We start from the raw sequence: 25,730 nt of genomic DNA, 5'->3' as shown, positions 1-25,730 counted from the left end.
GGCCACCTGAGCCTTACTGGACCTGACATCTCTGATCATAGAGATGACTCTAGAAAGTGTGTGCTATAGAGGGAACAGCTGGCTCCTAGCCCTGGTGATGCCACAATTCCCTGAAAGGGTGAGCACACTATGCATGCTGGCCTTTGCATGCTGCATGGGGGGACCCAGCGCCATTCCACCAGCTAGCATATGTTCCAGTCAGTGAGAATAAGCAAGCACATCTCTGAGTAAGACTAGGGCTCCAGGGCCTGGAGCCTTAATGTGTGTCGGGGATTGATGGTCTTGACCACCCCACTCTGGGAACTCAGCTCCTCAGTATTCAGTATGGAGATAGATAGACCTCCTCCTTTGGGGGTCAGGAGCTGGGCAGATGGGTCTGTGTTAAAAGCCAACCTGGTAACAACTTTCCCCTTCAATCCTCATATTGTTGGTTTGAGGGTCATCAAAACTCTACCAAGGGCTGCTGTCCTCAAGCAACTAGGCAAGGGCTTCCTGGGGGTTCCTTTCCTAGTCCTCTGAGCTTGAATTTTCCCATGAGTTAGGAGCTGAGGGCAGAATGTCTTGGGCGTTACAAAGGCTGGAGGCCAGGGTACATGAGAGCCTGCATAAAGAAACAAGTTTTGTTAAGACACAGTTTTAGGTGAGAAAATCAAGAGCCAGGCAGGAATCTGAGCTCGCTCTGTATTTCCCAGCTCACTTGGTTTGCTTCCTACCGATGCCCATTTATTTCCACCCACTGCTGCCTATGTTGATTCTGCTTCTGTTGCATATCTTCCTTATGGTTTCGTGTTTTGCCAGCTAGATCCGTCAGTAATAAGAAACCACTATGCTTCTCTACCTCAGCCCTCCTCCTACCCAGTAACCAGGCCAGCCAGCTAAGTCAGTGCTACCCCCACAAGCCCTCCTCCAGGATGTGAGACACAGAAGTTGTCCAAGGCCTGGGGACCACAGAGCAGACAGTTCTGGCCATGCTAGAGGAAGGGTCTTCCCGGCTCATGTGTGAGTCTCTTCCACAGTGGAGACAACAGGTACTTGGGGCGAGTCCACTTAAAGCTCATTCGTTGGTCAAGCATCTTCCCGTCTCCCACCTCATTGGGCATTCCAGCCCCCATGTAGAGGATCCGGCAGTGAGAAGTCTGGCGCATTCAGAGTGCAGTCTGCAGTCCTCCTGTGAGCCTCCTATGAGTTGCAAAGAGAAGAGAAGTGTCATTCCAACTCTTCCATGTCCTCCTTCCAATTTTAAAAGATCTAAACTCAGCATGCCGTGCAGAATGGGCCCAGGGTCTCTGCTGTCAATCAAGTGTGTTTCCCAGGCACCAACTTCCACATGACACACCGGGACGGGCAGATTGTACTTTTTGGTAACTGGGACATGCCAGTTATATCAGATGTTGTCAGCTTTGCATTCACAACACCTTCTGGAGACGGTAGAGCTTGGGTCTATTCAAAGGGAGCAGTGTCCAACCCTCTACCCTCTTCCTTCTCATCCTCACCAAACCTCACCACTTCCCCCCAAATTGATCAGTTTTTCTATCTCCCAGTGAAGATAATCTCTCTCGTCCACCTGTATCTTCAGTCTGCTAGGATTGCTTCCCATCTGTCTAACAATCTGCAACTTGGCTGGGGTAGTCTTCATGCCATGTGGACAATCTTGGACCGAACATTCCATCTTGGAATGCCTGGAGGCTCTTCTTGTCTTTGACTCAGCTCAGAGCTGCAAACATTGGGTGGGTAGCTGATAGAAGCTCAGCTCTGTGGCAGGTTTAGGATGATGAGAAAATGAGCAAAATGTGTCATCTCTCCATCTCTACACGGTGTTACCCCAAATGCTCAAGTCCTTAGCTGTGCGTCTTCCTTGGGGACTGAGACAGTCTATATAGGGTTGGTTGGCCTTTCCTATATTGGCAGACTCCCAGCTTCCAGATCTAGGCTTCCCTAAACCATTTTCCATACTGGACATTCATGGCTCTCTCTAGGTTGCTGGCCAGCTGTGATCACCAATCAGTACCAGCCAGGGCTTTTTCAAAACTCATAGTTCCTGCTGTGGCTAGGTATAACTTCTAGCCCAGGAAATGCCTACCTAACCCGTGACTCCCCCCACCTCGGTTAATGCCAACCTTGTTTTAGGGCTCACCAGTCTTCCAGCCTCTCCACAACTCAGTCCCAGGTTGAAATGCTCTGACAGGCCTTGTGAAAAGCTCATGCCCCTCCTGCCTACCCATCCCAGGCTTTGGATGGTTCTCTCTCCCGCAGTGGTGCCTTTCATCTTTGCCCTCCCTGTATCCTGTGGCCCTCCAGCCTGGGGATAATAGACATAGCAATGAGTGGGTCAAGGGCGTGCTGATTCACCAGCTGTGTCCTCTGGAGGTCTACTCTTTATGGAACTTCATGGGGACACCCCTGGGGGCTTCCAGTAGCTCCCACCCTCTCTCCCCATTTCTCCTTCTTGCTTCTACCCTGGAGCTTTTACAGAGCCCAAGGGGAAGAACCCAGGAGCTGTCACCACAGAGAATGCCTTCCTTTATTCTTGTTAGGAGCGGCTGTCAGAGGAGGGGATGTGGCTGGAATCGTCCACATGGTCACTTCTCACCTTGTCTTCAAGCTGCTGAACAAAGTTCAAAACCTAGTCTAACCTCTCAGCATTTTCATCCCCAGGGCATTTGCTGAAGTGCCCTGGAAAGCGTGTGATACAGAGGGACTAGGGGAGATGTGAGTGTGTCCCTGCATGTTAAAGGGCCAGTGGTCACAGGAAAGCATTGAGAAACATGGACACGGACTCATGGGCCATGGAAAATGTACAGATCCTGTGCCTAAAAGGAAACCCAGGTTCCTGGGCTATATGACAGGGCAGGGCAGTGGTGACTCAAGTTATTTTCTCATGATACCCTTTAAATAGTCAGAAAAAAAGAGGATCTTGTGAACTTATCATCCTCCAGAAAGTACTAGAAAATACATTATTCATAAAGAATTAAGTGAGACCTATCTCGTTCAGAGGGACAAAACCTCTTCCTGTGTCTCACTTGTGGTTATGGTCATGGTGGCTGCAGACCCAGCCCCGAGACAGCTAATCTTCACCTTATAGTCTCTCTGTTTTTCTGCTTGTGAATTTATGCTTCTGCGGCCATGTTGGTGGGTGGGAGAAGCCAATCCTTTCATGCTGAGTGCTGAGGACACTGAGCTGACTCTCTGGCCTGGGGCTACCTTGGGTTTGAGCTCCGGAAAAACAATGACAGGGAGGCGTCTCTCCTGTTCGCTGCCCCACTCTACCAGGTCCTCCTGGTACCTTCTTGATGCTTGAAAGTTGACTGGGACTTGGGAAATACAGTGTTATTGACTTTGGACCTCTGTTGGATTCTCTGAGACACAGTGGACAGTCACCTAGCCCCCACACTTAGGACTCAGTAATAGCTCTGCTTTTACAGGTAGGGAAGCTTCAGAGACCTTGGAAATGTGCCCTTCCTCTCTATAAGGCTTATAACATCAGAGGCCCATGGAAGTAAAATAAGTCACGTTCTGGTTGAAATGTCTTAGGCTTAGGAGCCTGATTCTCCGGGGGAAAGTTCTCTGGCTTCCATCCCTGGCCTTGCCCTCTTCTGTGAGGATGGGAGATACTATTTTTCAGGGTCTCAGGAGATTGGAGACAGAGTGGCAGGTCACTGTTTCTCAGAAGTTAGGGGTACTGTTTATGTCTAAGACACTGCCCACTGCCAGCACCAGAAGGTAGACAGTGGTCAGATCATTAGCAGAGATGCGTCAAGAGAGATCGCTCTGCTCTCTCTCATTTGCCTGGTCATCCTCACACTATTAGTCCCAACAAAGACTGACCTGGAGAACAAGGAGAAGACCCTCACTAGCTTCCCTGTCCGTTCAATAGAAGAAGAACACTATAAAAAGGTGGCCGCATTGTGGACTAGCCCCCAGGGCCAACCAACGTGAAGAGTCCACTTTAGATGGAGGTGGAACAAGAGCAAGTCAGCCCAGATAAGAGCCTGGCTGAGCCCTGATGGAGATTTCCACACAGAGGAAAGCCTGGCACTCAGCTCCTTTGTCCTGTAATTTGTGTGCCTTTGTGTGGCTGGGAGACTAAGCCCATCACAGACTGCACTGTCATCCATTCTAGGCTCAAATATGAACAAGAAGGACTTGGGGGTCTGTGGACCCTAAGTATACTAGACAGAAAGGCAAGAAGTTTGGGTCAGGGATGGGGGGATGAGCCACCAGTAGGCAAAGAAGGGAAAGGTGAAGGAGGGGGACAGAAACCACAGAGATAATGGGGTCAGGGGTTAGAGTGAAGAACTGGGAGTGGCTGTCTGCTCTGAGTCCCTAGAGGACAGCCCAGCCTCCTGCTCCCTGCTCTTCTGAGCCGAGGTTCCAGGGCCAGACCCACCTGGTATTTCTGAGACTTTGTAGGCAGTATGTGGCCCACAGTTTGTGCCATCCCTGGAGTTCAAACGGTTTAGTGTGTGTGTCCTTTGACCACTATCCTGGTTCCTGGTTGAATGCATGCTGGGTGCTTCAAGCTACAGACCATGAGAAGAAAATGAAACACACAGCAGCTTCATTCTCTTCCTCTCCCATGGCTGTATGATGGTTGCTGGGGTCCTTCTGGACCAGTACGGATGCTTGGGGAAGCTTCTGACTTCTGAGCCCATCTTGCCACTGGGCTGCCTGCCTTGCACGTGGGGCCGGATGTGCTAGCTGTGTGCTACCAGACCAACCAGACTCGGTTGTTTCACACTTCCCTCTTAGCTCCTCCCACGTTGCCCCCGACTACCGTGGGTACCACAGGCCTTGTGAGCAGCACTGATGCTACTGCCCTTGCTGCCACCAGTGAAGCCACAACAGTTCCCATCGTCCCAACTGTCGTACCTACCACCGTCGCCACCACCATTGCCACAACTACTACAACCACTGCTGCCGCCACCACCACCACTACGGAGAGTCCTCCCACTACCACCACTGGGACTAAGATTCACGGAACCGGTATTGTGCACTGCCCATGCTCCTGGCCCCTCTGAGCCCACCTTCCAGCTTCTCCAGACAAACCCAGACTTTCCTGGCTCAGCCATGGGCTTTGGGGTGGTGTTCACCAGCCCTGCCTTGCTTTACTTTGCAAAGTAGGCCCAGAGTCCCTGTCCTAAGCACACATGGGTGGTCACTTACCATCTAGCACTCTTTAATGCCAATCAGATCTTCCACAGGGCACCAGGATTCTCAGAGAGAATTCCAAGCATATGCCAAATAGTCAGCCAGGGATGGGTACTCAGGAAGCTAAATTGTGAGAGGGGAAGGTTCTAATGGCTGTGTGCCTGGCCAAGAGAGCTGCTGGCTACACCATGTCTGTCCACCTCTAGGGACAGAGGCCAGGAGGAGCAGGGAGTGGCTGCTGTGCCATGTGGTTCTGGCTCTGGAAACCCTGTCCCTTCCTTACACCTCTGCCCCCAAGGACTCTTTGCAGGTATTTCTTTTTAAAAGTTAGAGCGTGCAGGAAATGGTATTCCCAGGTCATGCCATAATGCCTAACGATGCTCCATTGCCTTTCTTTCATTCCTAAAATACATACCTGGAGGAAAAACTGCAAGAGTTCTAGGGATGGCCTTTAGGGCCCCTGTGCCCCACAGCTCTGCTCTTTGAGCATGAAAAGAATCCAACCATTCCCGAATGCTAAGCATCAACCTTGTATTATCATAGAGTAGAGGGTCTCTAACTTCCTGAGACCAGGGGGCAGCTATAAAAAAATAACATGACTCAGCCGGAAAGACTTCCAGGAAATACCCAGAATGCTCCATTCCTGGAGAATCATTAGCCACCTGCGGCCTCCGCAGCATTTGCTTCTTGGGCTAGTCCCTCCTGCTTCCCAGCCTCACTGCCTCCCACCCACCTGCCTGTTAGCCTCTGAATGTAGGTGGAGGCTGGACAGTCCTGTTAGTATTTGCTCAATTATGTGGTGTCAAGTGAGCTGTAAGCAGAGGCGGGTGAGTCACAGCTGAGCCCCTCAGCCCTCAGGAAGGCTGATTTACTTTAGAGGTGTAATACTGGAATGTAAACATGGAGGTTAGGGGCAAAGTCAACTCAGGTGAAGCCTTCAACACAATCAAATGCTGCTGTCAGCGGCTTGGGAGGTCACTGTCCTCTGCAGCATTTTCACCAGAGCAGGTCCTTTTGAATCCTTAAAGTGCTTCAATTCACAGAAGTGAGCCAAGAATCCTGAAACAGCTAGTCTTCCTCCCTGGCAGTTCCTGACCTAGAAACTTCATTCTTACACCAGGCAGGACTGACCCCATGACTCACAGCCCAGGTGTAGACCTTGTCTGAAGCTGCAGAGGGCCTGGCTTCAGCCCCAGTCTTACAGAGAGCTTGGGGACAATCATGAAGTATCTCAGCCTCCAGGGAATCTTTTGAATGAAATTTCATCTTCATCTTGTCTTCTATCATAACATAAAATGTTTCATAACTTTTCCTTTCGCAGGGTATCCTTTGTGTCAGTTTTTAGATTTGGGTGCCACTCCCTAGCTCTTATGAGCCAGTGGAACAATGCATGCCAATTACGGCCTCCTTTTGACTTCACAGCCCCTCAGAGTTCACCTTCTGGGCCCCTCCCTTCTGAATACCCCAGTTCTTTAGTGGTCATCGTCCTGACCCTTCCATATGGTTCCCGCCTCAAAATCATCTTTTTTCCCAATGGTTTCCCATTGTTCTGGTTTTTCTTTTCTCTGTGTTTATAATGTGTGTGCGCATGTTAGCATGTATGAATACAGGTACATACAGGACTATCAGAGAACAGCCTTAAGTGTTGGTGCTAGCTTTCCAACTGGATTTGAGATGTTCTCTTGTGGTTTGCTGCTGTACATACTGGGCATGCAAGCTTCACATCCGTCTTCTTTCAGCCTCCGGTCTCCTGATCTGCAATAACAGATCCTGTGTTTCTGTATTCAGCTTCTTTTGGGTTTGGGGGATCCTAACTTGGTTTGACAGGCTTGCCCGACAAGCGGTTTCGTCACTGCCACGGCTCCAGCCTCTGCTTGGCCTTACCTAAGAGCACCATGAACCTCGTTGCCTTTGAGGGCATCAGACCTGGCTCAATATTACCTTGGGGATCAAACCGTTTAGTGTAGATGCAAATGCTATTGCACCGAGCAAGAAAGACCCCGAAAGCGGGGGCCAGTCAACTTCATGACTACTACAAAAGCCTTGAACTTCTAGGAAGAGGGAATCAGGAGAGGAGCCAGTGTGATCAAAATGGAACATGGAGCAGAAAAGAAGTCTGTCTCCCTCTCTCCCAGGCAGCAGGCCTTCTGCTGACATTTGTGAAGCCTTTCTAGGGCCCCTCACTTGACACACACTGTGTTCGTTCACCTGGGGCAACCGACACCTGACAGGATTACAGTAGGGAAAAAAACACTTTGAAGTGAAAATCAGAAAATCTTTTATCACTTTCCCCAGCCCCCGCAGACTCCATCACGTGGCAGATAGTTAATGAATAAATGCACCGTCAATACACTCTATTCATTTATGTTTGACAACTGAGTTGGTGACAGTGCCCCCTTGCATTCTAATTAAATATACAGAAGCCACGCTTGTAAAGCCTTTGAACTACAAGCATCCCGGCCCTTCCTCTGCTGCTAAATCTTTGCTGGGAAATGTGGTAATCAGGCTTCTGGGACTCTTGCATTGGAAGGCTGTTGCCAATCTCCTGTATACGGGGCTATAGTTTCAGACAGCTCTGTGGCTTTGATAAAGTAGTTCCCAGCCCCCAGGAGCTTGATAATTAATGTCCTCTTTGTTACGGGGAGATCAAGCCTCAGTGGCTCTATGGCTGGGAAGCCAACAGGCAGGGTTCTAGTATAGAGAACACTGAGGACTGAATATGAATATCAAGGAAAGCTCATCGTTCGGTCCCATCTGGCTTGTGACAGGGATGTCAACTCTGACTCTACTAAGGACCCTGAAGTTCTAGGTCACACAGTACAGGCCATCCAGGCTTCCATTGATCAGAGGGCCTCAGAGATCCAAGTCACCTGCCTGGATTAGTATTCTCTAGCTTCAGGAAGCCAGGAGACTTTGCCTGTATTTAGTTTCATCCTTGTTGCTAGTCATTCTTCCATGTTTTTTGGCGGTGCTGGGTGTGGAACCCACATGCTCGGCGAGCACACTGCTACTGAGCCACACCCTATGGCGTATCTGCTTGATTTTCAAAAGCAACCCCTCTCCTTCAGGTTGGAGACGAAAAGCCTACTCTCCCTGTCTACTGGCATCCTGACCACAGGGCCTGTTTCTTTGCCCCTTTCCTTACACTGTTTCAGTCTATGGCAAGGATTCCAAAATGGGAATAAGTGGAATGACCGGAAGCCTACTCTTGTTCCTATCTTGTGCGGCGAAGCCTACTCTTGCTCCTATCTTATGAGGTGTGAGAGACAGCTTCCTGATCCCCTTCACATGCAGACAGGTCCTCTACCTGCTCCTGCTCAGCCCTGGGTAGCTAGCTACCCTTGGCCTGGCTATCAAGACTGCAGCCTGTAGCTCTATCGGGCACCCGTGCACAGCCTTTCCTGACTCCTCCCCTTTCCCAGCAGCCTCTGGGCATGAGTGAGAGTATGCGTGTATATGGATATGCGTCTCTGAGTCTCCTAGCCCACCTCTGTCCTCACCACTAACTCCTCTTCTAACCCATCCGCCAGCCCCCGACGAGCAGTCCATTTGGAACGTCACGGTGCTCCCCAACAGTAAATGGGCCAACATCACCTGGAAGCACAATTTCAGGCCTGGAACTGACTTTGTGGTTGAGTACATCGACAGTAAGCATTGCTATGTGGGGTGGGGGTGGCGGCAGTGGCGAAGCGCTGGTGGGTAGTGGTAGATGTGGAGATCCTGTTGAACTCCCTCCGGCTTAGAAGCCTTTTAGCCTGGCTTCATTTTAGCCTCATGAAATCGATCCCTACCAGAGATAGCGGAGGAGGAAGGAACAACCTTGAACAGGGAGGGACCTTTGAAGCCATTAGCAAAAGCCTTGAGTTGCATGTGTTGTGGAGGAACTGTGGACTGTGACCTGTGTCCACTCCTACCCAGAATAAGGATGCTGAGTATCCCAGCATGAGCCCGATCTCGTTTCAGTGTTGATCTGACCGAGACCCAGGGTGTTTGTTCTGATGGCTCTGTTGTATTGTCCAGGCCACAGACCTGAGCTGCAGATGCTCTCAGTTCACAGGATAGTGGAAAGCAGCAGTCACAGACCAGACAGCCAGTGGTTCATCGTGTCCCATGCACTCTATCAGAGCTTGGGGTCAAAAACTGAATGGACTGCAGAACGTGTTCCAAACATCTAAGGCAGGGCCCTTGGTCCTGTAGGGTGAAGCCCACAACTCTCCACATGGGCAAGTGCAATGAAGCCAGTACATCAGCCAGAAAACACAGCTGGGTTATTCCTTCCCCCAAGAGCTCTTAGAGATGAAAGCCTGGCACTAGGTTCTGTGGTCAGAGGAAGGCTTTAGAGCCTCAAGATCTGGAGTCCCTATTTACGTCTGGGTGGTTTCATGCTTCTTGCCACTACCATTCCCTCCCACAACCCAGAGATGTAGGTACTTTGTCTGATATGCCAATTTGCAATGTGGCAAACAGTTCGAGAAGAACCCAAGAGTGGAGCGAAAGCCAAGGATCCTGTCTCACTTCCATGTGGGATACTAACCATGTGGCATACTAACCAGCATGCTGGCCCTCCCAGAAAGCTCTCACTCAGTAAGTGAATCACGTCCAGGGCAGCTGACACGCTTCAAGGCCGAGACAGCCAATCTTGATACGCTTAGTACTAAGACCATGTGTGGTGAGGAAGGAAGACTTCAGGGGGAAACATCATGTAAGAATTAGAGCTGCATGCTGGGCGCTGGGAAGCTGCCTGTTCTGTGTGGTGGACTGGACCTGGGGTGCCTTAGCCCCGTTTCCCCACTTCTCTGCTTCTGACAGATAAACAGGGACCTAAACACTCTCTCCAGCTCCTGGTGCCTGGTTGTAAGCTGACCTAGGTTTCTGTTCCCCAGGCAACCATACGAAAAAAACTGTCCCTGTTAAGGCCCAGGCCCAGCCTATACAGCTGACAGACCTCTTTCCCGGGATGACGTACACGTTGCGGGTGTATTCCCGGGACAACGAGGGCATCAGCAGTACCGTCATCACCTTTATGACCAGTACAGGTGAGAGGGGATCTGGCCTTGCCATCCCCTGCAAGCATGGGCATCTCATCCTCATCCCCAGCTTCCTGCTTGTCTCTTCTTGGAAACAGGTCTCATCTCCACCCCATTCCTTGCCTTGCATGGCGCATCTCTGACCTGCAGGAAGTCAGAAGCAGTCAGGTGTGCATGCCCAGTGGAGAGCAAGCCAGGATCTGAGCCAGGGGGCTGAGAGGGGAATCAGAGGAAACAAAAGAGTGAATAATGAGGACAGGGAATGCTTAGTCCCCTCCACCATGTGTGTAACAAAGGGGCTCAGTGCATGCACAAATTTGGTCAGTGGGGTGGGGGCTGGGGACTGCTGGAGAGTTGTGCACTGTGCCCCCACTGTTTGGGAGCTTGCTTTCTTCATGTAGAATGAGGGGAAGAGGCCAACCCAGGGTCTTGATTCAGAAATCTCCTAACTAAACCTGAGATCAGTGTGTATGTCGTTGCCATGACAACAACAGTGGTTTTGCACTTATTTAATTTCACTCCTAGTTTGTCCTGCCTAATAGTAAGTGGTTTGGGCTGGGGTTTTTTTGTTTTGTTTTGTCTTTTTGTTTTTTTAGTCGTGCTAGAGGTAGGACAACAGTCAGGCTCTGTAGGAGCTTCAGCCTGGTTAGAGAAGCATCATATGCTTCTAGGTTACCTAGGGCTCGGGAGAGACCAGGTTTAGAATTTTCTCTGCTGGTGGGGGTAGCTGGGAATCTGAAAACCACAGAGGCCCTTGCTTGTCTGTGAGGGTTTGGGTTTGGATGCATCTTTCAAATCAGACTGACACAGCCAAGTGGCCTGTAGTCTAAGCCCTGGGGCTAAGGGGAGGTGGGGAAAGGGATTAAGAGAGAAAAGAATCAGCAGTCCCTCTAGGGATGGTCTGGTCAGATGCGGGTTATTAGATGCACAGGATTGGGGGGGGGGGGACCCACAATGATTTATCTGAATTTCTAAATGTTGACTTGAATATTCATTACTGTTCCCTCACTAAGCCACAGGAGGCGGATGCTGGTAGTTTGTATCTAGGGAGTCACTGTCCGGCTGCATCCCTGACTCATCCTAGCCCTCCAGCCTGGTCCTTCTTGATATGTCTCCCTGGTGTGCTTCTGCCAGTCCCACACATTTCTAGACCACAAAATTTGAATGTGCAGCTCCTTGCTTAAAATGAGCCAGGCCCACTCAGACAGGATGTCTGAGCAGGCAACCAGACCATCGTGTTACATGAGAAGCCATGCGTGTGGGCAGCTGACCAAGCAGAGCAGGGAGCTGGACTCTGACCTGGTTGGGGATCCTAAGCTTTTGGATGTATTTGATTTGTTTCTTTACAAACTTGAGTCTAGCTCATGGGCAAGAAACAAAGATGATACCCGAGGGTAGAACTCCATCCTAGAGATACTGGGAAACCCGGCACTGCCTGTTTTCAGAGCTTTGCCCCTCTTGGTGCTGTGGATAAGACCTGGAGAGAAAGTCAGAGAGAAAAGGGCCAGACCTTCCTTTGGGGTTGGGCTACTCTATTTCAAGTATAAAGCATGCAGTGTGTGGGGGGGCAGTAATAATGACTGCTGTCACTTGGTTCTGAATGTTGTCTTTGATACCTATTTTTCTTACTCTGTGCTGAATCTGGAGATGCCCAGTCTGCTTGCCAGCCTTAAGGACCACAGAAGCGTATATAGCATTAACAAGTCTCCCCAGACCCCTTCTCGGGCAAGCTGGAACCTCCGGGCTCAGTAACTTGTCTCTGAGTTCAGGTTATTTGCTTCCTCTTAGGTCAGCTGGAAACTCCTGTGTGCAGTCCACACGGAGGGAAAGAAATATTTTTCACCCTCTGAAATCTGTGTGTGCCTGTAAATATGTGTCAAAAGCAATTTCCTGTAGGTGGACTCCAGAGGCAAGCCCACACAGACACCCAGATCTCTGTGTTTTCATCGAAGCGGAGCTTTTGTGAACATATCTGGAGGTCGACCGCAGGTCCTTTAGCCAACCGCAGGCCATCACTTTAGCCCAACGATGACATGCTCAGTGATCCAGGAAGGAAGGAGAAGGGACTTCTGGGAATGCTAACAGGCTTTCTAACCCTCACCAGAAAGGTCCCACTGGGAACTTAATCACCCCCTTATTAAAGCTTCTGAAGCCAGAAACCTGACAGGCTACAGATATATGGCCCTAGATTCTAACTGTCCTACCCATGCTTCACTGCTGGGATGAGGGACTGGCAGAAGCAGAAATCAAGCAGCAGGCTGCTCAGAGCTCAGGGAGATCAGAGGGACTGCAGGATGAGACAAGGTGTGTACGGAGAAGGGTGTCATGGTACTTAAGGGAGAGCAGCCACCATTGTGTTGAAGAAAGTTCATCACCATTAGATTATTTGTCCATCTATTTCCAGGATGGTGTTGTCTATGGCCAAACCAGATTCCTCCAGCCAGGCATGGGAGCTGGATGAACTGTCTGGTTAGCAAGCGAATTTCATATTAAAAAAAAAAAAATAGGTCAGAGGGTGTGGTTGGATGAACTTTTCCAGAGAGATGTAAAATTAACATCTGCCCCAAATTGGAATTGGTGCCAAAGCCCCTAGAATAACTCATTCATGTTCTGAGTTTGAATAAAATGTGGTTGTCAGTGATCACTGGAAGGATGGCAGACCACTTCGGACAGATGCGTTTTATCCAAGTTGCCAGCTATCTCTCTGACCAAGCCTACCACCTGATAAGACTCGGAGTCTGCAGCAGGATTGATGCAAATGTGGTCTGAGTACTGCCCAGGATTAAGGTGGTAGAGGTATCTACAGGCTCAGATGACATAAGGCACAGACAAAACCAGACTGAGGAAGTTATTTTTCGGCATACTCCATCTTGGTCTCAAAACACATTGCCTGGTCATAGGAAGGCTGGCTTGTTGTGTGGCAGTCTTGTATATAGAATAATTAGGTGGAAGCTTGCTATAAGACAGCGTTACTCTGGCTGGGATTGGGAAGAATAGCCTTGCTTCAGGTATGCCTTAGACAGCTTGAACAAGAATGCTTCTAGACCAGAGCAAGAAGCATTGGGACCTGTGCTTGCCAGGCCCAAGGCAGGACAAGAGCAGCTCCTGCCATTCCCAGTTGGAGGTGGGGAATATAAATGGCGTCTCTGCGTCTTTGAAAGCCATAGTGTTAGACCCTCAGCGCCAGTTTAGCAGATCAATTGAGTGTGGCATTGGTGGTCGAGTGTAATTACCCTGGAGCTTTGTGAAAATGACTTCCTCTCAGCCTAAGCTGAGATCATTCTATCGTTCTCTTGTTGAGAAACTCACTCACTCTGTAGGAAGGTGGGGTCGGTTGATCTCACTTGGTTTTGTGATTGAAGTTCACACGAATCTTTATTTCTTACTCCCCGCGCCCCCCCCCCCGCCCCCTGCACCCCCAACCAAATCCGAGCTACATTTCAACCTCGCCTGGTACTGTCAGGAGCAGAGCGCTAACTCTGCTTTCTAAACTGCTCCTATAACCACTTTCCCCAGGCACCATGACCTTCTTTCTGAAGCGAAAGGGCATGTCGTGGAGCTGGCTGCCAGAGTATCAGAACAAACACAAGGAAGATGGGGGTGCAAACGGGTCGTTGCAGAGATGCAGACCAACCTCTCTGCAAAATGTGGGTGACACTGTCCAAACACAAGTGAAGTAATCCCCTCACCTACTGCCTAGGCATGGTACGTAGACAGGAGCATCCACGCGGCCACTGGCTGCTATGGGGAGAACCAAGAGTGTGGGGTCCCAGGTTATCTTTCTTGCATTAGGATTAAGTTGATGTGTTCACCTGTAAGTAGTCACTGGTCACTTGTATGGTATTAGCATTATGTTGAGTACTAGGGCAAAGACATCCTGTTCTTAAGACTGGAACAGCACAGTTGGAAACCAGGACACAGAACAATTGTGGAATTGGTAGAGTGTGGGCATAGGCCAGAGAAGGTGTAAGTTGGAGCGATCAGAGGCTCTGGAGGGAAGGGAGACTGAAAAGTAATCAGAAGGAAGGATTTCAATCTGGAGTCTTAGGTAGGGTGGGAACGAGGCGTGAGGAAGGCCAGACAGGCGTGAATTCCACACCTCGGGAAATCAGAGAGGCATTATCTGAAGAACATATGGGAGTGGTAACACTAACCTCACTGCATCTGGGTAACAAAACGCACGGGTGCTGCACATCAAGTGTCAGAGCTGTGTAGGAGGGGCTGACAACAGTCTTTAGATGTGGAGCGTGCCTCGAAATTCAGGCCAAGGGGTCAGGGAAGAGTGTGGACTCACACTCACAGCTGTGGAGCTGGCTGTGGGTTCAAGAGATGACTAAAAGGATTGCCAACCAGAAGTCAAGACTTGCCTGTGGTCAGAGTCGGGGTGGGTGGGGGGTAGGTGTGGGAGAGGGTAGCTCACTCGCTATGGTAGATGAGACATGGTGATTAGAACAACTAAGCCAACATCTTGTGATCAAAGAGCAGACCTGGTAGGACCTGGAGCCCATGAGAGATGACAAGTCCACCTGAGCAAGACAATGTTGTCTCAGAAGATCTCAGAAGGGTTCCTTCAGGTTTGTGTTTTAAGACACAGAAAGAAGAGAGCAAAGAGGAGGAAATGAAACCTGCTGGGGGTCCATGGGTCTTCTATGGGAAGAGAATGCTTAGAGACCAGAGCAAGAGTCATTGGGACCTGCACTTGCCAGGCCCAAGTTGCATCCCACTTAAACTCTGGAGGGGAAAAAGGAAAGGAAAGACCTTTGACACATAAGGACGTGACAGCTGCAGAGGCTGTGTGGGTTTAGGATCTCCAGGTCCAGGGAAGGGGTGCACAGTCTGGAGGGTAAGGAGGAGTAACAAGATTGCTGGAGCCTGGGCAGCAGAGTTCAGCGAAATGATGCAGAGACATGATGGGATGGGTCTATGTCTTCCTCTAGTCCTGGGATAAGAGCTAAGCAGTGACATCATTGCTGGGAGAATCACTGCTCCTTTTCAGTAGAGAACAGATGGTACAAAGATCCAGAGGCAGGAATGCAAGCCAGTGGTGGAGGGGTCGGAGGATGGAGTGCAATGCACAGCTAGAAGTGACACGCCAGCTCTCTGTCAGAACCTGATTGGATGAGGAATGTGGGGTTTTCTCTCATAGCCATTAGGAGTTTTGGACGGTTGAAGCGAGGAAGTATTTTAGTACCTTGTGGGGACTGGGGTCCCTTGTGAGGAACACCGGACAGAAACAGGAATGGAAACAGGCTCGGCCTTTTCTCCACAGCATCCGTGGTTCAGGGTGTTAACAGCCACATTTCTTGTGGACTCAGCTACTTTGCAGCTGGGGCGCCACTGAGGGTCTACTCGTCACCCCTTACTGTTTTGTTTACTGAGAGAGCCTTCCTGGTGCAATGTCCTCAGCTTGGCCCTGAGAAGACTTATGAAACCATCTGTGCATCTTGTATGGGCAAAGGGTAAAGTGGACCCAGGAGCAAGAACACAGGCTGTCATAAGTCCAGTGTGCTTCCTAGGACGTGGCCTGGTGCTGTGACTCACTCTGTGGGCTGTATTCCTACTGTCACCTAACTCTCCCAGGGCTCCTCTGGGCTTCCCTGGATATGTCCCATTCTGTGGATCCTTCCCTTCTTGAATCTCAGTTCCCACGAAAGGCTGTTTCGGGAAGTATCTGTCCTCTAGTCCACAGAATGAAGGGTGAATAGGTATGTAGCACACTCTCCCACTAACCCAACTCCCAGTCCCTGAACATCATGGACTCTTGGACTGCTGTTTTAGACCCACTTGTATCCCCTTCACACCACAAAGGCATCTGTGAGATGATCCCCAGGCATGGACAGAAGAGAAGGCAAGTTGGCTTGTCACAGCCCACCAAGAGCATCCCTGTGAGGTGACCTGAGAGCTTGGCCAGAGCATTACCGCCTGCCTGACCTGGGCACCTGGGCTTGAATTGGTGTCAGAAAGCACACAGTCCAGCTGGGGAGACTTGAAAAGGCACAGGGCCACCTGAACATCCATCTGGCCCAGGACCCACTGCCAAAGCCTGACAGACAAAGAGGCTGTGCCTTTAAGGTGTCCTCCAGCACGGTTAGGCAGCGTGGCCACGCTCGGCCCCCTGACAGGTACCATGCAGGCCCATTCGCCAGAACCATGCTGCCACACAGCATTGCTCAGTCCCACCAGCCATGGCCAATGTGTGCAGTCTATAAGAATGCCGCGCCTCTTCTTCAGTCTCCATCCTACAGGGCTGCTCAGCCTTCTGCTTCTCTGCCCCTCGCACCCCTTTTCTTTGCCTCCCTCCTGATCTTTTGGCCCTTGGCTTCTTTACTGTTTTCTTTTGTCCTCTGAGCAGCAGAGTGGCTTGGGCCAGAAGGCCACTAGGTGGTAGCAGTAGGTTCTAGGGCAAAGCTGTACAGTAGCTGTGCGCCTTCCCTACCTCTCCTCACCCTCTCCCCAAGCAATGGCTCATGGTTTGCTTCCCACCCTCCCTGCCAGCTTACACCAATAACCAGGCAGACATCGCCACCCAGGGCTGGTTCATCGGGCTCATGTGTGCCATTGCCCTTCTGGTGCTGATCCTTCTCATCGTCTGCTTCATCAAGAGGAGTCGTGGTGGCAAGTACCCAGGTGAGATGTGGGACAGTGGTCAGGCCCTCCGGGGAGTCACCAGGGCCCCGCCAGATCCAGGCTCCGATCCCTGCTCCTTTAGACTTAGAACTTCAGGCCTGTGCCATAGTTGGTCTTTCCTGGAAGCCTCCAGCAAGCGATTGTGTTAATTATATCTGCCCCAGAAGGATGGATGGTGCAGTCTAGATAGCTCCAGAGAGTCACAGAAGGAACTCTGACTCCTACTGAGATGGCTGGCCTTCCCTTGACCTGGCTCCTGTCAGCTCAGCAGAGGGGCTCTCTTCAGCCTGAGAGTGAGGGTGGTAGGGAAGTAAGGTGGCCGTCTTCAACATGGACAGCAGGGGGTGAGACAGAAGCAGCATAACCAAGAGAGACTCCGAATGGTGGCCACACCCTGCTGAGGCTTATCTTGGTGCCCCTTACCACAGACTCAGCAGCTCTGGGTAAAGCAGGCAGTCTCTAATAGCACCCTGACCCCTCCTTAAAGTCCCACAGATGCATGTCTCCCCTGTGCCTCAGGAGCCTTCAGTGTCAAGGACAAGGACTTCTCCTATTGCTGTGTCAGAAAATAATTGATTTTTTTTTCCCAAATGGGCAAAGTGAGCCATCTGTGACAGGGTAGGTGAGATGATAGGAGACAGGAGAACCTGAGAGCAACCATGCTGTTGAACTGAAGAACGAAACTGCTCTTGCCCTAGCGCCCCAGCACTGATAAATTCCTGAGATGCTCTTCCTCCTGGGGTGGGGATGGGCAAACTCAACATGAAGGGAGTGGGGGGGAGATTGATTTTATTCTCTCTCTCTCTCTCTCTCTCTCTCTCTCTCTCTCTCTCTCTCTCTCTCTCAAGATTTATTTATTTTATGCATGTGAGTACCCTGTTCCTCTCTTCAGACACACCAGAAGAAGGCATTGAATCCCATTACAGATGGTTGTGAGCCACCATGTGATTGCTGGGAATTGAACTCAAGACTTCTGGAAGAGCAGTCAGTGTTCTTAACTGCTGAGCCATCTCTCCAGACCCTTGGCCTCTGCCCAGTGAGGGGGGGTGTGAATTTAATTCCATTGGTGACCAGTGAATTCTTTCACTTTGTTTCACTATATGTAGATTGGTTTTTCTTCTGCAAGAGAGAAAGCCACAGTTGGATAGAAGCCCAGCCATGGGGATACTTAGTGAGTCAGAGAGACCTGAACCCCTGAGGAACCCAGCAGATAAAGTTAGAGCCTGCCTCTACCCTCCCAGAAAGTGCCCTAGCCTAGAAAGTTCTCCCAAGCCCACCCCCTTCCCTCTAGCTTTGGGGCAAGTAGCTCATACAGTCAGAAGACAGATGGGCAACCCAGAAACCAGGCTTCAGTCTTCCTGGAGCTCCTAATTCTATGGCCTATTCTTGCCTCTCAAATGGGTTGATTATCCCATTCCTGCACCAAAAAGTTCTGCATGTAAATCTCCGTGCTGGATGCTCAGAATGCAGGGGGAAAGATGTCTGTCTTCAACATTACTGCTAGCTCAGAAGGACCACAGCATAGCAGTACAGGCCTTGGTTATGTCATCATCCCAGAGGCCATATTGGGTGAGGGAGAATGCCAACAAGAGAGGCTCACAGGCGAGCACCTTCATCCCAGAGGCCTAGGAAGCAGCCTCCCTCCCAAGTGCTCTCTGATCAGAGCTTTGGAGAAACACTCCCCCCCCCCCCATCCTGAAAGAGAAAGCTAGCTTCTGTCACCAGTGAGAAAATATATAAAGATAATTCTAATGCAGGGCAAACATGAGAAGGGGCTGAGCAAGGAAGTATCTGCCTTTGGCAGAGGAGACGATTTCTCTAGTGTATATTGGGATAACGTCAAGGAGCAGTGGCAGGGAGCTGAGAGGTCTGTCAGCTGGGGTGTAAAGACTTTATGGGGTGTGAAAGAGGCAGAATCAGTTTAGCAAATGATTGAGCCTGGGGCATTAGTAGTGCTTTGTTAAAAAGAAGCTTGTCATTGACTGCCACTGAGCCCAAGATGGTGTCTGGGGGTCTGTAGTGTGTGTGGGTTTTGTATGTGGGTGCATGCACTTATACACAAAGGCTGAAAGAAGGGACTGACTGACCTATGCAAGCATTTCTCTGCCTTATTCCTTTGAGACAGGGTCTCTCATTGAGCCTGGAGCTAGGCTAGTTCTCATTCTCTCTCTCTCATACAGAGAGAGAGAGAGAGAGAGAGAGAGAGAGAGAGAGAGAGCTCCAGAGTTATAGGCACACACAACAACATGAGTGCAGTGGACTCCAACTCAAGACTCCCATGCTAGCCGGCACAACAAGCGATCTTAACCACTGAGCCATCTCTCCAGCCCCCAAGGCTTTCTTTGGGCTGTGTGTTTAGAAACACTGTAGCGAACAGAGGCACTCCTTTTAATCATCCTGCATGTCTTCCTTTCTCTTACCAACCAGTGCGAGAAAAGAAGGATGTCCCCTTGGGCCCTGAAGACCCCAAAGAAGAAGATGGCTCGTTTGACTACAGGTGAGTGAGTGATCTCCTTCCTCTCCTCCCCTGGTTACGGGCCTTGCTGCCCTGGAGCAGCTCCCTGGCAGCATCCACAGAACCTCCTGCCCACTGGACTGTTGCTTTTACCTCTGCGGCAGCCATTTGACTGAGTGTATGTTCCCAGAGAAACGGAGAGGCCCCTGAACCCTCTCCTGAACAGGACTTGCTATTTGAGTCTTTCCACTTTCTTCAGTCAAAATGAGCCCTGGGTCCCTTTTCTGTGACCTAAGCTTGACCATCAGGCCTCCTCCCAGCCAGGATCCCCTAAACCCCAAGATAATGAATGACCCCAGAAGGCTCACCACCCTGCGAGCTAGTGGCAGAGCTGAAGGAGCTGGGAATGGGCTGCCAGCTGGTGCTTCTGTCCTGTGCCCATGCTCCCTCTCAGACCTGATGCAAACTTTCAGTCAGGATTTTTCCAAGTTGCCACTGGTCCATCAGGATGGCTAGTATATTTCTGAGCTCAGGAATGGGTCAGAGAATCTCATCTAAGGTCATTTGAGATAGGAGGAAAAATACATCACAACCCTCCTTCCCCACCACAACCCTGCTAACTCTGGGCAAAGGTCATCCCATCATCCTCTGACCTCTCTTCCTTCTGAGCCTCTACCACCCATTCTTCAGGCTCTTCTGAGCCTGGCACACACCACCAGGCCAATGGGTAGAGACCTTCTGCCTGCCCAAAAGCCATCTGGCAGCTTATGGCTGCAGCTGTCCATCCAGCCTGACATCCCTGTTGAGACACTCCTCCTCCTTCCCTGGCTGTCCTGGGATCACCTGGCAGGGTCCAGCCTCCCAGTGGGCCCAGAGCTTCCTCTGGCCCTGAGTTAAAAGGCTATGGGCTTTTGTTCTCCATACCATTGGTACAGCCCAGTAAAGATGAGGACAGGACAAGCTTTCCCTGTCTGTACCTCTCTTACCTCCAGGCCAGCTCTGGCTCTGTGGACTCGTCCTATGGCCTGCATTGAATGAGTCCAGGAGTCCTATTAGGGAAAGGCTAAACTCAGGAAATCAGAAGAACTACGTTTCTAAGGAAATGTGCCTGGGAGCAGAGTGGGGTCTCCTACTCCTTCTTACCGGGTACCTTTCTCATGAGTCCCTGCCTCTTTCCCATGTCTGTCCTCCTAGACCTTGAGGGTCTCTGGCGGGCCAGACACCCAGACAGTTGGCTAAACCAGGTGCTCTTTCATTCCAGCCTCCTGAGGAAAGTCCTGTTCTTCTAGACTAGCAGTTCTCAATCTGTAGGCCTCAACCCTTTGCAGGGTAAAGGGGGTTGAACAACCCTTTCACGGGGGTCACCTGATACCATAGGGAAACACCAGCATTTACGTTACAATTCATAACAGTAGCAAAATTACAGTTATGGAGTAGCAATGAAATAATTTTATGGTTTATGATTGGGAGTCACCCCAATGTGAGGAACCGTGCTAAAGAACCACAGCATTGGAGGTTGAGAACCACTGTTCTAGGCCAAGGTCCCTTTCCCCTCAAGAGCCCCACATACCGAAGCCTCTGACTAGGCTGAGCTCTCCCTGGCCACACGTGCATTCAGCTAAAGTTCCTGCACCCAGTCCAGGAGTCCTCCTAGACGCCCCAGCATTGCTCATGCCCTGCAGTGTGGCATGGGGGAGGGGAGGGAGCTGGCAGTAAGAATCGGACTGTTTGCAGAGAGTTCCGCTTCCTACCCAAACTCAGCTCAGTCCTGGAGAGTCACTGGCTTTACTCTGCCACTGTCCTTCCTGTGGCCCTGCTGTCAGAACACACAGACAGACCGTGACAGTGGGTCACAGTCACTCAGCATATAGCAGGTATGGGCCAGTGGCTTTGTGACCTGCCTACAACCCATCCATCAAGAGGAGATGGAGCACCAGTGGCCTGTGACTGCAGGACAAGTCTCTGCTCTTGACAAGAGGTGAGAATCCCAAGGAGACAGCTTCTTCCACTGCTGTCTCAGCAATTGCTTGCCCGGGCAGAATATGCTAATGCTTTGGGCCTAGCAAGGAAAAGGGGTGCATGTTCACCCCACATGCCACTGCAGGGCCTGGACATCACATTAGGTAGTCTAAGGGGATTCATATAAGGGCTTCAGCTAAATGTACCCATAGGCAGAGAACTCAGCGTGTGAGGCTCTTGAGGGGAAAGGGGCCTTGTTCTAGAAGAATGGGCCTTGCCTAAGGAGATTTGAATGAAAGGGTGCCTGGTCTAGCCAACTGCCTGGCAGTCTGTCTCCCATCTGTTGATGCTCAGCTCCAGCTTCATCTAAGGCCCCTTCCTGGTAGCCCAAGGCTGCTGTTCAAACGCACTATTAAAATGGCAGTTTAGCCAGGAGGAACTGATGGCGAGGACCGTAGAGGGTGTAGTGTATCCATTCAGACTGCCTAAAACCACTGGTTCCTTCTGCAGGCCTCTAGACCGCCACTGCTGGCCCACTGCTGCTTCCTACCTGGGTGCCTGTGTCGCCTGTGAAATGTAACCAGCATCACCTGGTCTCTCTGTCCAGCAATTTTTCCAACCAGGAGGAAGTAGCGCCAGCTTGGTGGAGCAGACCCTCATATGCTAAGAGAGTCTAGCTGAGTGTGGGCTGGGCATTTGTTCTTGCAGGCCAATGCCACTGTATCTCCAAGGTTGCAAACTCTTGTTACCCAGGAGGGCCTTAAGGACAGGGTCTAGAAGGGGTTAATAGGAGCCTCCAAGCCTTGCTAGTGTCTTCTCACATGCTTCTCTGCGTGTTCCTCCCCCACACCCACCCCTCACCTTTTACTTGCTGGGCCTAGAGTATTTCCATTGCTCTGCCTGGGCAACTAATGCTGAGACAGAAGAGGAGAGACAGGGTTGGTTTCCTTAGGGTGCTTACTTCTTGCCAAGAACAGTGACTTGCCCCATACACAGGCCACAGAAGCTCCACCTTGCACTCCTCTGAGACAGACGGGTTATAGTCAGGTCACAGAGCAAAGGGTGAGACTCGCTGGAACCAGAACCCCTGAATCCTTGCCACATGTCTCACAAGCTGTGACACAGTCAGTTGGCCTGTCTCAGGTAAAGGACCTCAGACAGGGAGTTTAGAAGTGCAGTCTCTAGTCCTTGGCTTTCCCCACCATGCCATTTACCCTGGGGAAGATGCTTATCCTCTCTGTACCTCAGTTCCCCTGTTATGCGCCTGCTGGGCAAGGGAGGGTAAATACTGGATGGTCTCCAAGTCTCCAGTGCAATCCTTCTGCACCATGCACTTGGTAGGAAGCCAGCGGCCCTATCCCACCCCACCTGATTTGGGCTGTACTGGCCAGTCTGGGCCTGACTCTGTCTCTCTCTGGCCAGTGATGAGGACAACAAGCCCCTGCAGGGCAGCCAGACATCTCTGGATGGCACCATCAAGCAGCAGGAGAGTGACGACAGCCTAGTGGACTACGGCGAAGGTGGTGAGGGCCAGTTCAATGAAGATGGCTCCTTTATCGGCCAGTACACTGTCAAAAAGGACAAGGAGGAAACCGAAGGCAATGAGAGTTCAGAGGCCACGTCGCCAGTCAATGCCATCTATTCCCTGGCCTGACAGAGCGTCCCAGGCACAGCTCTACTTCGCAAGTAGGAGGGGAGAGGGGAGAGGAAGCAACTGCAGACCTACCACAAAGCCACAGCCACCTTCAGGGACAAGGGTACAACATGGGGGTCTGCCAAGCTGTGAGGACCGGTGACCACCCAGCTATCCACAACCTCCTCCTAGTGATGCCCCATTACCCTTGGGTGCCATCAGATGGGAAAGCTAGAGTTATGTTGGAGGGAGCCCTAGTCCCTTGTCCTGTCTCATGGCCACCCTGAGCGTCCCACCACAATGGCCACCCTTGATCTCAGCTCATGCTCATTCATTTCTACTGCTTACAATATTTTCATATTCTCTCTCTCTCTCTCTCTCTCTCTCTCTCTCTCTCTCTCTCTCTCTCTCTGCTTTGTGCATCTTCTCCTTCCAAGTCATTGTCTCCATTTTCTTTTACTTTTGAAAAAAAAAAAAAAAAAAAGTCCCTGGAAAAAGAATAAGTGGGCTCTCCCCAAGGGTATGAAAAGATGGGCGAAAAAAGGATTGATGCGTAACACAACATGCAGACAAGCTGTAGTATTCAAGCTGCCGCCAGGCCAGTGTGTTTCCGAAGGATGCCTTTCGCCATATGCCTCCCCCACCCCCACTCCCCACCCATCTGCCTCGGCCACGTCCATGCTGAGCTGGGCTTGGCTCTTTTCTGGAAAATGACAGTGTTTTTGGCAGGAAGAGGGTGAGCAGGACTCCTTGCCACGCCCTGCTTCAGTTAGGAGGGGGCCTTACCTCTTGCTCCTGGTTCTTACTCTGCCCCTGCCACCAGAGAGCCTGCCGATGAGCTGCTTGGAAGATGAGGAAGGAAAAGAGACCGATGAGGACTGTGGTGACCGGACCCCCAAGCGGAAGCAAGTCGGGGTGTGGTCCCTGGGTAACGGAACAAACCTCCAGAGAAGAGAATGGGCTGGATTTGGACCTCTTTTGTCTCTGGGGCAGTGAAACCCAGGGTGGAGGAGAGAGGACCACACCTGCTCACCTGGTCAGGGTCTATGCTGCTACCCTCTGGGAGCTGGAGCCCTGTGATTCAGGAGCATGGCTGGTGTATCTGGGGGTAACAGTGCTGCTCCCCCTCCCATCCTCTCCTTGCTCAATTGTGTCTGACATTGACTTGTGTTTGACGTGGTATATGAATGAGGATCTGCTGCCCCCAGACTGAACCTATCTGTCCTTTCATTAGGGTATGCATACATATCGGGGGACGTGAGGTGCACCGTACTAACAGTGCTGTGATGCCCCTCCCTGCCTGGAAGGACACAAAGCTCTTTGTATGCCTTACACAGCTCAGATTTAACCCTGCGGTTCCCAGATCCCTAGCCCTATTCTGCAAGTCTTGATGCCTCCAGTGATGTGTGTCTCAGGACCAGGGCAGCCTATGCAAGTGTCCCCTTGGGACCAGAAGCAGCCACTCCACACACGCCCTTACTACCCCTCTCCACCCTAAAGGAGACACTCGCAGGCCTGCAGTCCTCAGCCTGAAGGTGCTGCCTTCACTCCCCCACCTAACCCACTTTTGAAACCAAAGGTACCTTGCCTCAGCGACACAAAGAGATGGGAGATCTTGAGCCAGAGTGTCACCCTGTAGCGCTGTCTGCAGCCTGAGGCAGTTGTGGGAGGGTAAGGTTGACCACTGTGAGTGGATTGCCGGCTATCGGCTATCGGCAGGGCCTCCAACTTGAGGTACTAGTTAGAGGCCTGGGCGGGACCAGGGCTGTGCATTCCAGAGACTTTCAAGAGCATCATTTGCCATATGTTTAAGCCGCAGAGGTATTAACAATGCTTGTACACTTGGTAAGCATTTGGGTGAACGTCAAGCCCGTAGGCACACACTCTTTGCAGGTAAGAAACCATATCCCAGAGATGAGCTGATAAAGTTTGAACCTGAGAGTGTGTCATGGTCCTTTGGACCATCCCATGGCCAGTACTGCTGCCTGGAGGCCTGAGGGACAACTCTCACAGTGAAAGGGGACAGGGTAAACAGGAAGACTAGGGGTGGGGGTGTGCTCAGGGTCCCCTTCCCTGGCTCTAGTCTAGCACTTCTGGGATGCAGCTGGGCATTGCTGCAGTATATATAGGTCACCATTCCTGAAGGGAAGATTAGGGGGATTTAGCTAAAGTAAAGGGTCATCCTTTCCAGAAAACTTTGGACCCCGGCAAAGTGGTCGGTTTCTCAGGCATCGTTTACACAGCACCATCCAACCAGTAAACCCATGGCACCAACAGCAGGCAGGGAGTGGGGGAGAGACTCTCAGCTGTCAATGTAGCTATCCCCCTGCCACAGACAGCCTGGAGAGGGCTGCTTTGCTCTTAAGAGTCTGGGAGAGAGGTGAATCCTTAGACTGTCTTTGTGCCTCATTCCAGAGTTCTGTCTTGCTCAGTACTGTCTTCCTCTGCATAGGAAGAAAAGTCCACCAGTCCCTCCCTGAGGCTGTTGTGTTGTGGGTGCCACCAGTGATCACAGCTCTCCTGGCAGGAACAGATTGGGGGCTGGAGAACCATAGAAATGGCAGGTGCCCAGACAGAGCAGGCTCAGCAGTGTGAGGTTTCAAGGAGGCAGTTTTTTTCCAGGAAGAGGAGAGGCCACTTTTCACAGAGCCTGCCAGAGTCTACCCCCAACTCAGCAAGAGAACAGTATTGCCACCCCTGCACCTGGATCTTACATGGCCACCCCAAAGTGATGCCTAGTCTAGCTAGTGTTTCATCTGTCAGGTGGGAGCAGGGGGATGGGATGGGTCATCGTGCAGTGATTCTGAGTGCTTATCAAATGATCTTTGCGCTTCTAGTCTGGGCCAAAGCTTAGCCATGAATAGCATGTGAACGCGTGAGG

The 25,730-nt window shown here is 51.1% G+C and overlaps 1 protein-coding gene across 18 annotated transcripts in view; it reads left to right on the top strand.

The window, feature by feature from the left end:
• The window catches only part of Nfasc (neurofascin), a 169,748-nt gene extending 146,434 nt beyond the window's left edge, over positions 1 to 23,314 (top strand). For 8 of the 18 annotated variants that reach the window (XM_076941162.1, XM_076941160.1, XM_034512752.2 and 5 more), the window contains 6 exons: positions 4,750 to 4,983; positions 8,679 to 8,795; positions 10,032 to 10,184; positions 16,671 to 16,802; positions 19,230 to 19,299; positions 22,639 to 23,314. In XM_076941162.1, the coding sequence (XP_076797277.1) occupies positions 4,750 to 4,983; positions 8,679 to 8,795; positions 10,032 to 10,184; positions 16,671 to 16,802; positions 19,230 to 19,299; positions 22,639 to 22,870 (938 nt within the window). In that variant the 3' untranslated portion in view covers positions 22,871 to 23,314. The remainder of the gene's footprint in view (positions 1 to 4,749; positions 4,984 to 8,678; positions 8,796 to 10,031; positions 10,185 to 16,670; positions 16,803 to 19,229; positions 19,300 to 22,638) is intronic. The other 10 variants (XM_076941171.1, XM_076941173.1, XM_076941170.1 and 7 more) reach the window with 4 other exon arrangements.
• The last annotated feature ends 2,416 nt before the right edge of the window (positions 23,315 to 25,730 follow it).

The sequence above is a fragment of the Arvicanthis niloticus genome, chromosome 10, assembly GCF_011762505.2.
Source record: "Arvicanthis niloticus isolate mArvNil1 chromosome 10, mArvNil1.pat.X, whole genome shotgun sequence".
Classification (NCBI taxonomy): domain Eukaryota; kingdom Metazoa; phylum Chordata; class Mammalia; order Rodentia; family Muridae; genus Arvicanthis; species Arvicanthis niloticus.
This window is presented reverse-complemented; position numbering and strand designations above follow the sequence as displayed.